Source organism: Panulirus ornatus, chromosome 65, assembly GCF_036320965.1.
Source record: "Panulirus ornatus isolate Po-2019 chromosome 65, ASM3632096v1, whole genome shotgun sequence".
Taxonomy (NCBI): domain Eukaryota; kingdom Metazoa; phylum Arthropoda; class Malacostraca; order Decapoda; family Palinuridae; genus Panulirus; species Panulirus ornatus.
In genome coordinates, this window is record NC_092288.1 from 272,241 (window position 1) to 288,009 (window position 15,769).

The 15,769-nt window shown below is 40.8% G+C and overlaps 1 protein-coding gene across 1 annotated transcript in view; it reads left to right on the forward strand.

Annotated features, from left to right (window-relative positions):
* The first annotated feature begins 3,840 nt into the window (after positions 1–3,840).
* Positions 3,841–15,769, forward strand: part of Sf3b1 (splicing factor 3b subunit 1) — an 87,533-nt gene continuing 75,604 nt past the window's right edge. The window contains exons 1-2 of the mRNA XM_071657574.1: positions 3,841–3,945; positions 11,886–12,082. Coding sequence (XP_071513675.1) covers positions 3,918–3,945; positions 11,886–12,082 — 225 coding nt within the window. The 5' untranslated portion in view covers positions 3,841–3,917. The remainder of the gene's footprint in view (positions 3,946–11,885; positions 12,083–15,769) is intronic.

The following is a 15,769-nucleotide window of genomic DNA, read 5'->3' on the forward strand; positions in this document are numbered from 1 at the left end:
GGCCTTGAAGAATGTGTGGAAGTCGAGAACTTTATCTCGGAAAGCAAAAATGGGTATGTTTGAAGGAATAGTGGTTCCAACAATGTTGTATGGTTGCGAGGCGTGGGCTATGGATAGAGTTGTGCGCAGGAGGATGGATGTGCTGGAAATGAGATGTTTGAGGACAATGTGTGGTGTGAGGTGGTTTGATCGAGTGAGTAACGTAAGGGTAAGAGAGATGTGTGGAAATAAAAAGAGCGTGGTTGAGAGAGCAGAAGAGGGTGTTTTGAAGTGGTTTGGGCACATGGAGAGAATGAGTGAGGAAAGATTGACCAAGAGGATATATGTGTCGGAGGTGGAGGGAACGAGGAGAAGAGGGAGACCAAATTGGAGGTGGAAAGATGGAGTGAAAAAGATTTTGTGTGATCGGGGCCTGAACATGCAGGAGGGTGAAAGGAGGGCAAGGAATAGAGTGAATTGGAGCGATGTGGTATACTGGGGTTGACGTGCTGTCAGTGGATTGAATCAAGGCATGTGAAGCGTCTGGGGTAAACCATGGAAAGCTGTGTAGGTATGTATATTTGCGTGTGTGGACGTATGTGTATACATGTGTATGGGGGGGGGGCAATTTCTTTCGTCTGTTTCCTTGCGCTACCTCGCAAACGCGGGAGACAGCGACAAAGTATAATAAAAAAAAATATATATATAACCCTGAGAGTTGGGGTGAGAGAGTATCATTAAATTTTAGGGAGAATAAAAAGATGTTCTGGAAGGAGGTAAATAAAGTGCGTAAGACAAGGGAGCGAATGGGAACTTCAGTGAAGGGAGCAAATGGGGAGGTGATAACAAGTAGTGGTGATGTGAGAAGGAGATGGAGTGAGTATTTTGAAGGTTTGTTGAATGTGTTTGATGATAGAGTGGCAGATATAGGGTGTTTTGGTCGAGGTGGTGTGCAAAGTGAGAGGGTTAGGGAAAATGATTTGGTAAACAGAGAAGAGGTAGTAAAAGCTTTGCGGAGCATGAAAGCCGGCAAGGCAGCAGGTTTGGATGGTATTGCAGTGGAATTTATTAAAAAAGGGGGTGACTGTATTGTTGACTGGTTGGTAAGGTTATTTAATGTATGTATGACTCACGGTGAGGTGCCTGAGGATTGGCGGAATGCGTGCATAGTGCCATTGTACAAAGGCAAAGGGGATAAGAGTGAATGCTCAAATTACAGAGGTATAAGTTTGTTGAGTATTCCTGGTAAATTATATGGGAGGGTATTGATTGCGAGGGTGAAGGCATGTACAGTGCATCAGATTGGGGAAGAGCAGTGTGGTTTCAGAAGTGGTAGAGGATGTGTGGATCAGGTGTTTGCTTTGAAGAATGTATGTGAGAAATACTTAGAAAAGCAAATGGATTTGTATGTAGCATTTATGGATCTGGAGAAGGCATATGATAAGAGTTGATAGAGATGCTCTGTGGAAGGTATTAAGAATATATGGTGTGGGAGGCAAGTTGTTAGAAGCAGTGAAAAGTTTTTATCGAGGATGTAAGGCATGTGTAGTGTAGGAAGAGAGGAAAGTGATTGGTTCTCAGTGAATGTAGGTTTGCGGCAGGGGTGTGTGATGTCTCCATGGTTGTTTAATTTGTTTATGGATGGGGTTGTTAGGGAGGTGAATGCAAGAGTTTTGGAAAGAGGGGCAAGTATGAAGTCTGTTAGGGATGAGAGAGCTTGGGAAGTGAGTCAGTTGTTGTTCGCTGATGATACAGCGCTGGTGGCTGATTCATGTGAGAAACTGCAGAAGCTGGTGACTGAGTTTGGTAAAGTGTGTGGAAGAAGAAAGTTAAGAGTAAATGTCAATAAGAGCAAGGTTATTAGGTACAGTAGGGTTGAGGGTCAAGTCAATTGGGAGGTGAGTTTGAATGGTGAGAGGCTGGAGGAAGTGAAGTGTTTTAGATATCTGGGAGTGGATCTGTCAGCGGATGGAACCATGGAAGCGGAAGTGGATCATAGGGTGGGGGAGGGGGCGAAAATTTTGGGAGCCTTGAAAAATGTGTGGAAGTCGAGAACATTATCCCGGAAAGCAAAAATGGGTATGTTTGAAGGAATAGTAGTTCCAACAATGTTGTATGGTTGCGAGGCGTGGGCTATGGATAGAGTTGTGCGTAGGAGGATGGATGTGCTGGAAATGAGATGTTTGAGGACAATGTGTGGTGTGAGGTGGTTTGATCGAGTAAGTAACGTAAGGGTAAGAGAGATGTGTGGAAATAAAAAGAGCGTGGTTGAGAGAGCAGAAGAGGGTGTTTTGAAATGGTTTGGGCACATGGAGAGAATGAGTGAGGAAAGATTGACCAAGAGGATATATGTGTCGGAGGTGGAGGGAACGAGGAGAAGAGGGAGACCAAATTGGAGGTGGAAAGATGGAGTGAAAAGGATTTTGTGTGATCGGGGCCTGAACATGCAGGAGGGTGAAAGGAGGGCAAGGAATAGAGTGAATTGGAGCGATGTGGTATACAGGGGTTGACGTGCTGTCAGTGGATTGAATCAAGGCATGTGAAGCGTCTGGGGTAAACCATGGAAAGCTGTGTAGGTATGTATATTTGCGTGTGTGGACGTGTGTATGTACATGTGTATGGGGGGGTTGGGCCATTTCTTTCGTCTGTTTCCTTGCGCTACCTCGCAAACGCGGGAGACAGCGACAAAGTATAAAAATATATATATATATATATATATATATATATATATATATATATATATATAGATAGATAGATAGATAGATAGATAGATAGATAGATAGATAGATAGATAGATAAACAGATAGATAGACTTATGCGGAGGAAGGTGAATGAGTTGGAAATGAGATGTTGAGGACAATATGTGGTGTGAGGTAGTTTGATCGAGTAAGTAATGAAAGGGTAAGAGAGATGTGTGTTAATAAAAAGTGTAGTTGAGAGAGCATTTTGAAATGGTTTGGTCACATGGAGAGAATGAGAAGAAAGAATGACCAAGAGGATATATGTGTCCGAGGTGGAGGGAACGAGAAGTGGGAGACCAAACTGGAGGTGGAAAGATGAAGTGAAAAAGATTTTGAGCGATCGGGGCCTGAACATGCAGGCGGGTGAAAAGCGTGCAAGGAATAGAGTGAATTGGAACGATGTGGTATACTCTTCCCATTATGTATTGGTTTTCATGTTGTACGTACCTATCAAAAAGGATAATTGTCCCCTTTCTCATCTGTACTCTCTTTCCAATTTGTCTTCATGCACCCTTCTAGAAGAGATAGTTCATTTGTTATATCTTTACTAATTTGTAACTACAACTGAATGATTCGTTTTCCATAATTTATTCATTAAAAACCCTCTCTTTTTCCTCACACTAATACTAACAATGCATGTGCTTATGTATGCATTACTGTAATCCTGACGTTTGCATCACTTAACTTATATGTATGCTTTGTGTAGGACGGGATGGAGACCACTCAGTTGGTCAACATTTCCAAATAAAGCGTCAGTTCACAGGGAGGACAAATGTAACGTAACAAGCAAAGCTTAATCAAACACTCATGGCCCTCGGTATATTATTTCAGATTTATGGCTTTATGCAAACACTGACACTCTACTTATTTATAAAATAAAAAGACAGTCATTGCCACGTTAAAGAGATCTGACAATTGGAAATAAGTGGTGCAGCTGGAGACATTACTTTGCTGTGTTTTTGGAAGAATCCAATCCATAGGTTACAGTAGCAGACCTGTCATCCATAAAGAGCCGATTAAGAGATTACACATACATGATTATATATATATATATATATATATATATATATATATATATATATATATATATATATATATATATATATATAAAATAGTAGATTTTTATAATAATAATCACTAAAGGTGGTCATGATACGCAGGCGCACACAAAACGTAATATGTCGATTGTAAACAAAAATGGCTACACGAAAGTTTACCGCAGAAGGTACGTTTTAAACGATTATCATTCTGTAAAGAGTATTCCCTTTCTTAGAACAGAACGATTGTGATCCTACGGTGGTAGAAGATGTATCCAAAACCGAGTTAGACCTGAATCTAAGCTGGGTAGGTTAGTTTGTAAGGATTAGTTAAGGTTGTGCCTAAGTTGGTGACGCGATAATATAAAAGTATCGCAGCTGTCAAACTATGACACACATTTGTCAAGTATATCTGAGGGTCTTAGTTGATATGTTCACAGAGAGAGTTACAAATTTATAAATGAAGTTATATCGGGAGGCCATTGGCGAAAAGTCTTAAATAGAGACGCTACTTAAGTAGGTTTAATAGTATCACGAAATTTTTGTTGGTACTGTTAGGGATAATGTTAAGAGTATGAGATTTTGCCTTACAATTTAAAACTATCGGTATTACTAAGTGATAGAGTCATAACGGTTTAGGAAAGTGCTAGGTAAAATAGTACTGTAATATTGTCATATGTTGAAATCAAGTAGTATGCGCTCTTAACGTGAAGAGATCGTCCTGCTTAAGATTCGGTATAAGTACATGTTCCTCGTAAAAACATATAAAACTCCTTTTACCTGCGTAATGTTCTTTCGTTTGATTGGCAGTGTAAACTGTGGTACAACATACCAAATATTGAGATAGAATATATACTTCAATCCAGGAGAGATCTTGTAAGCCTTAAATTCATGTAGATATCTGAACACACCATACTTGCAAAACTCGGATTTGATTATATTCAGACATTATAAGGCATGGTGGCATACACTGACATGCATAAACGATAATGGAGAAAGAAATTTTGAGCTAAGTTACTTATATTTATTTAGTTTAGAAAAGAGTACTTGCAGAGGTGATCTATTACAAGCCTTCAATTTCGTTATAGGCCTCAATAATCTTTATGTTTAAAAGCAGATTTCTCAGATTTTAGTTTTGATGTTTCTTGTAAGCAAACGTTTTTCCTTTAATGAGGTGATGTACTTTTTCAGTCACAAGATTGCAAACATATGGAATGATTTACCAGTAAGAGTAGTTGAAAGCTGTTCAGTAGATGCATTTATTTTTTTTTTTTTTTTTTTTTTATACTTTGTCGCTGTCTCCCGCGTTTGCGAGGTAGCGCAAGGAAACAGACGAAAGAAATGGCCCAACCCCCCCCCCCATACACATGTACATACACACGTCCACACACGCAAATATTCATACCTACACAGCTTTCCATGGTTTACCCCAGACGCTTCACATGCCTTGATTCAATCCACTGACAGCACGTCAACCCCTGTATACCACATCGCTCCAATTCACTCTATTCCTTGCCCTCCTTTCACCCTCCTGCATGATCAGGCCCCGATCACACAAAATCCTTTTCACTCCATCTTTCCACCTCCAATTTGGTCTCCCTCTTCTCCTCGTTCCCTCCACCTCCGACACATATATCCTCTTGGTCAATCTTTCCTCACTCATTCTCTCCATGTGCCCAAACCACTTCAAAACACCCTCTTCTGCTCTCTCAACCACGCTCTTTTTATTTCCACACATCTCTCTTACCCTTACGTTACTTACTCGATCAAACCACCTCACACCACACATTGTCCTCAAACATCTCATTTCCAGCACATCCATCCTCCTACGCACAACTCTATCCATAGCCCACGCCTCGCAACCATACAACATTGTTGGAACTACTATTCCTTCAAACATACCCATTTTTGCTTTCCGGGATAATGTTCTCGACTTCCACACATTTTTCAAGGCTCCCAAAATTTTCGCCCCCTCCCCCACCCTATGATCCACTTCCGCTTCCATGGTTCCATCCGCTGACAGATCCACTCCCAGATATCTAAAACACTTCACTTCCTCCAGCCTCTCACCATTCAAACTCACCTCCCAATTGACTTGACCCTCAACCCTACTGTACCTAATAACCTTGCTCTTATTGACATTTACTCTTAACTTTCTTCTTCCACACACTTTACCAAACTCCGTCACCAGCTTCTGCAGTTTCTCACATGAATCCGCCACCAGCGCTGTATCATCAGCGAACAACAACTGACTCACTTCCCAAGCTCTCTCATCCCCAACAGACTTCATACTTGCCCCTCTTTCCAAAACTCTTGCATTTACCTCCCTAACAACCCCATCCATAAACAAATTAAACAACCATGGAGACATCACACACCCCTGCCGCAAACCTACATTCACTGAGAACCAATCACTTTCCTCTCTTCCTACACGTACACATGCCTTACATCCTCGATAAAAACTTTTCACTGCTTCTAACAACTTTCCTCCCACACCATATATTCTTAATACCTTCCACAGAGCATCTCTATCAACTCTATCATATGCCTTCTCCAGATCCATAAATGCTACATACAAATCCATTTGCTTTTCTAAGTATTTCTCACATACATTCTTCAAAGCAAACACCTGATCCACACATCCTCTACCACTTCTGAAACCACACTGCTCTTCCCCAATCTGATGCTCTGTACATGCCTTCACCCTCTCAATCAATACCCTCCCATATAATTTACCAGGAATACTCAACAAACTTATACCTCTGTAATTTGAGCACTCACTCTTATCCCCTTTGCCTTTGTACAATGGCACTATGCAAGCATTCCGCCAATCCTCAGGCACCTCACCATGAGTCATACATACATTAAATAACCTTACCAACCAGTCAACAATACAGTCACCCCCTTTTTTAATAAATTCCACTGCAATACCATCCAAACCTGCTGCCTTGCCGGCTTTCATCTTCCGCAAAGCTTTTACTACCTCTTCTCTGTTTACCAAATCATTTTCCCTAACCCTCTCACTTTGCACACCACCTCGACCCAAACACCCTATATCTGCCACTCTGTCATCAGACACATTCAACAAACCTTCAAAATACTCATTCCATCTCCTTCTCACATCACCACTACTTGTTATCACCTCCCCATTTACGCCCTTCACTGAAGTTCCCATTTGCTCCCTTGTCTTACGCACCCTATTTACCTCCTTCCAGAACATCTTTTTATTCTCCCTAAAATTTACTGATAGTCTCTCACCCCAACTCTCATTTGCCCTTTTTTTCACCTCTTGCACCTTTCTCTTGACCTCCTGTCTCTTTCTTTTATACTTCTCCCACTCAATTGCATTTTTTCCCTGCAAAAATCGTCCAAATGCCTCTCTCTTCTCTTTCACTAATACTCTTACTTCTTCATCCCACCACTCACTACCCTTTCTAAACAGCCCACCTCCCACTCTTCTCATGCCACAAGCATCTTTTGCGCAATCCATCACTGATTCCCTAAATACATCCCATTCCTCCCCCACTCCCCTTACTTCCATTGTTCTCACCTTTTTCCATTCTGTACACAGTCTCTCTTGATACTTCTTCACACAGGTCTCCTGTGCAGATATATTTTGCTTCTAATCCATGCATGACATTATTTGCACCTTTTACTTCACCATAAGTTTACAGGTCTTCATCTTTTAAAAGTCTTTATGTTCTACCACAATGATCCATAAGTTTCTGTTTTCCACTATCACAAACAGCCTCATTTACATTGTATATCAATTTTTTTATTATTATTTTGCTTTGTCGCTGTCTCCTGCGTTTGCGAGGTAGCGCAAGGAAACAGACGAAAGAAATGGCCCATCCCACCCCCATACACATGTATATACATACACGTCCACACACGAAAATATACATACCTATACATCTCAATGTACACATATATATATACACACAGACACATACATATATACCCATGCACACAATTCACACTGTCTGCCTTTATTCATTCCCATCGCCACCTCGCCACACATGGAATACCATCCCCCTCTCCCCTCATGTGTGCGAGGTAGCGCTAGGAAAAGACAACAAAGGCCCCATTCGTTCACACTTAGTCTCTAGCTGTCATGCAATAATGCCCGAAACCACAGCTCCCTTTCCATATCCAGGCCCCACACAACTTTCCATGGTTTACCCCAGACGCTTCACATGCCCTGATTCAATCCACTGACAGCACGTCAACCCCGGTATACCACATCGATCCAATTCACTCTATTCCTTGCCCGCCTTTCACCCTCCTGCATGTTCAGGCCCCGATCACTCAAAATCTTTTACACTCCATCTTTCCACCTCCAATACATATATCCTCTTTGTCAATCTTTCCTCACTCATTCTCTTCATGTGACCAAACCATTTCAAAACATCCTCTTCTGCTCTCTCAACCATACTCTTTATATTTCCACACATCTCTCTTACCCTTTCATTACTTACTCGATCAAACCACCTCACGCCAAATATTGTCCTCAAATATCTCATTTCCAGAACATCCACCCTCCTCCACACAACTCTATCTATAGCCCACGCCTCACAACCATATAACACTGTTGGAACCACTATTCCTTCAAACATACCCATTTTTGCTTCCAAGATAACGTTCTCCACTTCCACACATTTTTCAAGGCTTCCAGAATTTTCACCCCCTACCTACCCTATGATTCAATTCTGCTTCCATGGTTCCATCCGCTGCCAAATCCACTCCCAGATATCTAAAACACTTCACTTCCTCCAGTTTTTCTCCATTCAAACTTTCCTCCCAATTGACTTGTACCTCAACCCTACTGTACCTAATAACCTTGCTCTTATTCACATTTACTCTCAGCTTTCTTCTTTCACACACTTTACCAAACTCAGTCACCAGCTTCTGCAGTTTCTCACCCTAATCAGCCACCAGCGCTGTATCATCAGCGAACAACAACTGACTCACTTCCCAAGCTCTCTCATCCACAACAGACTGCATACTTGCCCCTCTTTCCAAAACTCTAGCATTCACCTCCCTAACAACCCCATCCATAAATAAATTAAACAACCATGGAGACATCACGCACCCCTGCCGCAAACCAACATTCACTGTGAACCAATCACTTTCCTCTCTTCCTACACGTACACATGCCTTACATCCTAGATAAAAACTTTTTACTGCTTCTAACAACTTACCTCCCACACCATATATTCTTAGTTAGCAGTACAGTTAATTTTTCAATTTTAGCAGTACAGTTAATTTTTCAACTTCCCCAATGCAATTCACATTTGCGATGACATTTACACTATTGTCTCATGACTCAAAATCTGAAGCAACTTTTGAGTTTAGCTATCATTTCAGTCTTCCATGTATCATGCCAATAAGGAATTATCTTTTAGCTCAACTGTTCACAGAACAATTACAGTTTATGCCATTATTCTGAAAATGGTGTCAGCATCTATGTCCATGTCTACAATGGCATCCCACCTTGGTTTAAAGTTTTGTACAAATTATAGTCGTATTCTCTATTATTTGAATTTCTCAACATGCATTGCTTTTATTTACATTACCTATTGTCAGTATACAAATGTACTTTACAAGACCAAACATATTCTTACTTCTATTTGGGGTAAAAATTCAAAATATATGAAAGAAAGATCAGCAGTTTTGGAAAACAAATCTAGATTATTTTGTTACTTGCAGTAATCTTGACAGGTCTGCCAAATAGATTCACTTGGCATTTGTTCTTCAGACTCTCAAAAGCTTTTTAGTTCATGTATTGCCGGCAAGGCAGCAGGTTTGGATGGTATTGCAGTGGAATCTATTAAAAAAGGGGGTGACTGTATTGTTGACTGATTGGTAAGGTTATCTAATGTATGCATGATTCATGGTGAGGTGCCTGAGGATTGGCGGAATGCTTGCATAGTGCCATTGTACAAAGGCAAAGGGGATAATAGTGAGTGCTCAAATTACAGAGGTATAAGTTTGTTGAGTATTCCTGGGAAATTATATGGGAGGGCATTGATTGAGAGGGTGAAGGCATGTACAGAGCATCAGATTGGGGAAGAGCAGTGTGGTTTCAGAAGTGGTAGAGGATGTGTGGATCAGGTGTTTGCTTTGAAGAATGTATGTGAGAAATACTTAGAAAAGCAAATGGATTTGTATGTAGCATTTATGGATCTGGAGAAGGCATATGATAAGAGTTGATAGAGATGCTCTGTGGAAGGTATTAAGAATATATTGTGTGGGAGGCAAGTTGTTAGAAGCAGTGAAAAGTTTTTATTGAGGATGTAAGGCATGTGTACGTGTAGGAAGAGAGGAAAGTGATTGGTTCTCAGTGAATGTAGGTTTGCGGCAGGGGTGTGTGATGTCTCCATGGTTGTTTAATTTGTTTATGGATGGGGTTGTTAGGGAGGTGAATGCAAGAGTTTTGGAAAGAGGGGCAAGTATGCAGTCTGTTGTGGATGAGAGAGCTTGGGAAGTGAGTCAGTTGTTGTTCGCTGATGATACAGCGCTGGTGGCTGATTCATGTGAGAAACTGCAGAAGCTGGTGACTGAGTTTGGTAAAGTGTGTGAAAGAAGAAAGCTAAGAGTGAATGTGAATAAGAGCAAGGTTATTAGGTACAGTAGGGTTGACGGTCAAGTCAATTGGGAGGTAAGTTTGAATGGAGAAAAACTGGAGGAAGTAAAGTGTTTTAGATATCTGGGAGTGGATCTGGCAGCGGATGGAACAATGGAAGCGGAAGTGAATCATAGGGTGGGGGAAGGGGGCGAAAATCCTGGGAGCCTTGAAGAATGTGTGGAAGCCAAGAACATTATCTCGGAAAGCAAAAATGGGTATGTTTGAAGGAATAGTGGTTCCAACAATGTTGTATGGTTGCGAGGCGTTGGCTATGGATAGAGTTGTGCGCAGGAGGATGGATGTTCTGGAAATGAGATATTTGAGGACAATATTTGGCGTGAGGTGGTTTGATCGAGTAAGTAATGAAAGGATAAGAGAGATGTGTGGAAATATAAAGAGTGTGGTTGAGAGAGCAGAAGAGGGTGTTTTGAAATGGTTTGGTCACATGAAGAGAATGAGTGAGGAAAGATTGACAAAGAGGATATATGTGTCAGAGGTGGAGGGAACGAGGAGAAGTAGGAGACCAAGTTGGAGGTGGAAAGATGTAGTGAAAAAGATTTTGAGTGATCGGGGCCTGAACATGCAGGAGGGTGAAAGGCGTGCAAGGAAAAGAGTGAATTGGAACGATGTAGTATACCGGGGTCGATGTGCAATCAATGGATTGAACCAGGGCATGTGAAGTGTCTGGGGTAAACCATGGAAAGTTGTGTGGGGTCTGGATGTGGAAAGGGAGCTGTGGTTTCAGTGCATTATACATGACAGCTAGAGACTGAGTGTGAACGAATGTGGCCCTTGTTGTCCTTTCCTCGCACTACCTCGTGCACATTAGGGGGGAGGGGGTTGTCATTTCATTTGTGGCAGGGTGGTGATGGGAATGAATAAGGGCAGACTATGAATTATGTACATGTGCATATATGTATATGTCTGTGTGTGTATATATATGTATACGTTGAGATGTATAGGTATGTATATGTGCTGTGTGTGGACGTGCATGTATATATATATGTGTATATGGGTGGGTTGGGTCATTCTTTCGTCTGTTTCCTTGCGCTACCTCGCTAATGCGGGAGACAGTGACAAAGTATAATAGATAAATGAATGACTACTAAGTACAGGTTAAACTTGATGAGCCAGGGTTGGGTGTTCTGGGTCTATTGTCCTACATGCAGCATTGCAGAGTATGACTGATGAGAAAAGTCTATTCATTATCTGAGTTATGGGAGCAAATGTGCCTCCAGATATATTACTGTCCAAGTTATGTTTAAGATTATGTTGCTAGGATAATGAATTTAAAGTTTGTGAATTGATGTTTATGAAGTTCTGATTGTTTACTCCAAAGTTTGAAAATCTTTAACACAAATGTCAGGCTTATTTCACTCATGTTTTTAATGCTGTCAGGTTTCAGATTGTTTACCTAGTAACACAGGCAGAACAAGTTAGGAATAATTTGTGTAAAGCAAGTCTTCTGTTAAGTATATCTAAAAGTATTAATACTTTCAGATGTGGAAGCACACATACAAGAAATACAGAATCGAAAGGCTGCTTTAAAGGCAGCAGCGTTACAAGATGGGTTAACCAAAGATGAAGAACGTGTGAGACTTGATGGAGGGGGCTACTTTGATAGTGACATTTATGACATTGCTAATGGAAATAAATATGACAATTATGTACAGTCCATTGGTGTGGATGATCTTGATGTAAGTATTCTGTTCATATTATTTGAATGAAGCTCATGATTTTCCAACACAGAAGTTTTTTGACTGTAATGTGTGGTTGATTTCAAAAACATTTTTGATGTTAGTAAGTCATTTTTTTTTCCTGTGGCATACTGATGAGAACTTGGTAATTTGTAGATGGCATAGTACTGATGGTGTTTTTATTTTGTTGGACATTATGTTGTCATCACTGTTAGCTTGTCCATCTGTATGGGGACAGATGGTCATGCATCTTACCTTACAGGGTAGCTAAATTCATTATAGAAACTTTTGTACACCGTAGGTATCCATAGTGGATGTATTGAAATTATTAGATTTGGTGGCAAGAGGATATAAGTGTCAGAGGTGGAGGGAACAAGGAGAAGCAGGAGACCAAATTGGAGATGGAAGGATGGAGTGAAAAAGATTCTGAGCGATCAGGGCCTGAACATAGAGGAAGGTGAAAGGCATGCAAGGAATAGAGTGAATTGGAATGATGTGGTATACTGGGGTCAATGAGCTGTCAGTGGATTGAACCAGTGCATGTGAAGCATCTGGGGTAAACCATGGAAAGGTCAGTGGGGCCTGGATGTAGAAAGGGAGCTGTGGTTTTGGTGCTTTACACATGACAGCTAGAGACTGAGTGTGAACAAATGTGGCCTTTTTGTCTTTTCCTGGTGCTACCTCCCTTGAGGGGGGAGGGATGCTATTTCATGTTTGGCATGGTGGTGACGGGAATGGAGAAAGGCAGCAAGTATGAATATGTACATGTGTATATATGTATATGTCTGTGTATGTATCTGTATGTATACATTGAAATGTATATGGGTGTTTATGTGTATGTGGGTGATTAGATCATTCTTTGTCTGTTTCCTTGTGCTCCCATGCTGACACGGGAAACAGTAGTTAAGTATAATATGTGATAAGTATACATTAGGAAGGAGCCTTTGCAAACACTGCTAGATTTGCCCTCTGCCAGTGGCCTGTTAAGGGTGAGACACTAAAGGTTAAGAAGCAGCACAGGAGTTCACTGTCTATGGAGACTTTTTGGGCGTATCTCATGTAGGACATCAGTTGTCTCCTGTTCTTGGGATTTTTCATTTGAAGGGGATATTTACTGCAGGGGTGAGATAGGGTCTTATAATTGAGAGAGTTACTTTTCAAAGTAAACTTTAGTGTAAATAATTATTTTTGGTGGGTCAAAAGGCAGTGCAAGTGGTTTTTGTTTTGGGAATGTTTCATTTGAAGGGGGGAATTAAATTTGTAGAATTGAGATACAGGTAGTTTTTAAGCAGTCATGAGTATATGCATTTTAAGTTTGTATTTAAGTCTTTTGGATATGAATGTCTTTATTTTAGGTTTAGTTTTTATTCAGACCTGAGCATATTAGGTGACTCATTATTTGTGTGAGATAATTGGAACCAAAAGTGTTCCATATGACAGAATTTTAACAGTTGATTAGTATTTCTGCAACGGTGTTAAGGTAGAGTGTTTGTGAAAGGACGCTGTTAAAAGTAAGTCAGAACAAAAGATTGGAAATTTGCTAATGAAACCACTGTTTGTTTGGTCTTTGGTACTGCTGTACTGAAGTGGAAAAGGCATTCAGGTATAAAAGAAATATACACATGACTTTCCATGCTTTATGCTGGGGATATTTTTTTGTAACAACGTATGCAATGATTCCATGCAAAACATACAAAGAGTATGCAAATGAAATAAGAATGTGTTGCCAACACTTTCAAAAGTATCTCTATCATTTCTGCAGTAAATAAAAAATTTAGATTTTTTTTAGGTGATTTGCATATTGATCCTTTGCATGGGTCCCACTTCTTTTAGGCACAGGTTTCTGATTTTGATCATCCACCAAGATCATTTTTTTTTTTTTTTTCAGTTAAAAGATGTCTATCTTGATGTTCTGCCATTTACTTAGACTAGACCACAGTTTGTGAGGTCTCTTTATTATTCGTAAATAGTTCATATTATATTTTCACCCATGTTATACACCTGCCTGAGGGAGGCAGCAGAGTTGCCACTCTGAAGCTGTGATGATTTCAAGTTTCAATTTGAATGTCACCATTTCCTTGGTTTTCTTTTGGGTGTCATAGTGCAAAAACATAATCCACAGGTTTCTTAGAAACAGTAAATCTGTTGATTGGTTAGTTTATATTATTATTATTATTGTTATTTTTATTTTTTTATGTTGTTTTGCTTTGTCGCTGTCTCCCGCATTAGCGAGGTAGCGCAAGGAAACAGACGGAAGAATGGCCCAACCCACCCACATACACATGTATATACATACACGTCCACATACGCAAATATACATACATACCTATACATCTCAACGTATACATATATATACACACACAGACATATACATGTATACACGTGCATAATTCATACTGTCTGCCTTTATTCATTCCCATCACCACCCCGCCACACATGAAATAACAACCCCCTCCCCCAGCATGTACATGAGGTAGCGCTAGGAAAAGACAACAAAGGCCACATTCATTCACACTCAGTCTCTAGCTGTCATGTATAATGCACTGAAACCACAGCTCCCTTTCCACATCCAGGCCCCACACAACTTTCCACGGTTTACCCCAGACGCTTCACATGCCTTGGTTCAATCCATTGACAGCACGTCGACCCCGGTATACCACATCGTTCCAATTCACTCTATTCCTTGCATGCCTTTCACCCTCCAGTATGTTCAGGCCCCGATCACTCAAAATCTTTTTCACTCCATCTATCCATCTCTAATTTGGTCTCCCACTTCTCCTCATTCCCTCCACCTCTGACACATATATCCTCTTTATCACTCTTTCCTCACTCATTCTCTCCATGTGCCCAAACCATTTCAAAACACCCTCTTCTGCTCTCTCAACCACACACTTTTTATTACCACACATCTCTCTTACCCTATTATTACTTACTCGATCAAACCACCTCACACCACATATTGTCCTCAAACATCTGATTTCCAGCACATCCACCCTCCTCTGCACAACTCTATCTATAGCCAACGCCTCGCAACGATATAACATTGTTGGAACCACTATTCCTTCAAGCATACCCATTTATGCTTTCCAAGATAATGTTCTTGACTTCCACACATTCTTCAATGCTCCCAGAACTTTTGCCCCCTCCCCACCCTATGATTCACTTCCACTTCCATGGTTCCATCTGCTGCCAAATCCACTCCCAGATATCTAAAACACTTCACTTCCTTCAGTTTTACTCCATTCAAACTTACCTCCCAATTGACTTGTCCCTCAACCCTCCTGTACCTAATAACCTCTCTCTTATTTACATTTACTCTCAGCTTTCTTCTTTCACACACTTTACCAAACTCAGTCACTAGCTTCTGCAGTTTCTCACCCTAATCAGCCACCAGCGCTCTATCATCAGTGAATAACAACTGACTCACTTCCCAAGCTCTCTCATCCACAACAGACTGCATACTTGCCCCTCTTTCCACAACTCTTGCATTCACCTCCCAAACAACCCCATCCATAAACAAACAACCATGGAGACATTATACACCCCTACCGCAAACCAGCATTCACTGAGAACCAATCACTTTCCTCTCTTCCTACATGTACGCAAGCCTTACATCCTCGATAAATACTTTTCACTGCTTCTCACGACTTGCCCCCACACCATATATTCTTAATACCTTCCACTGAG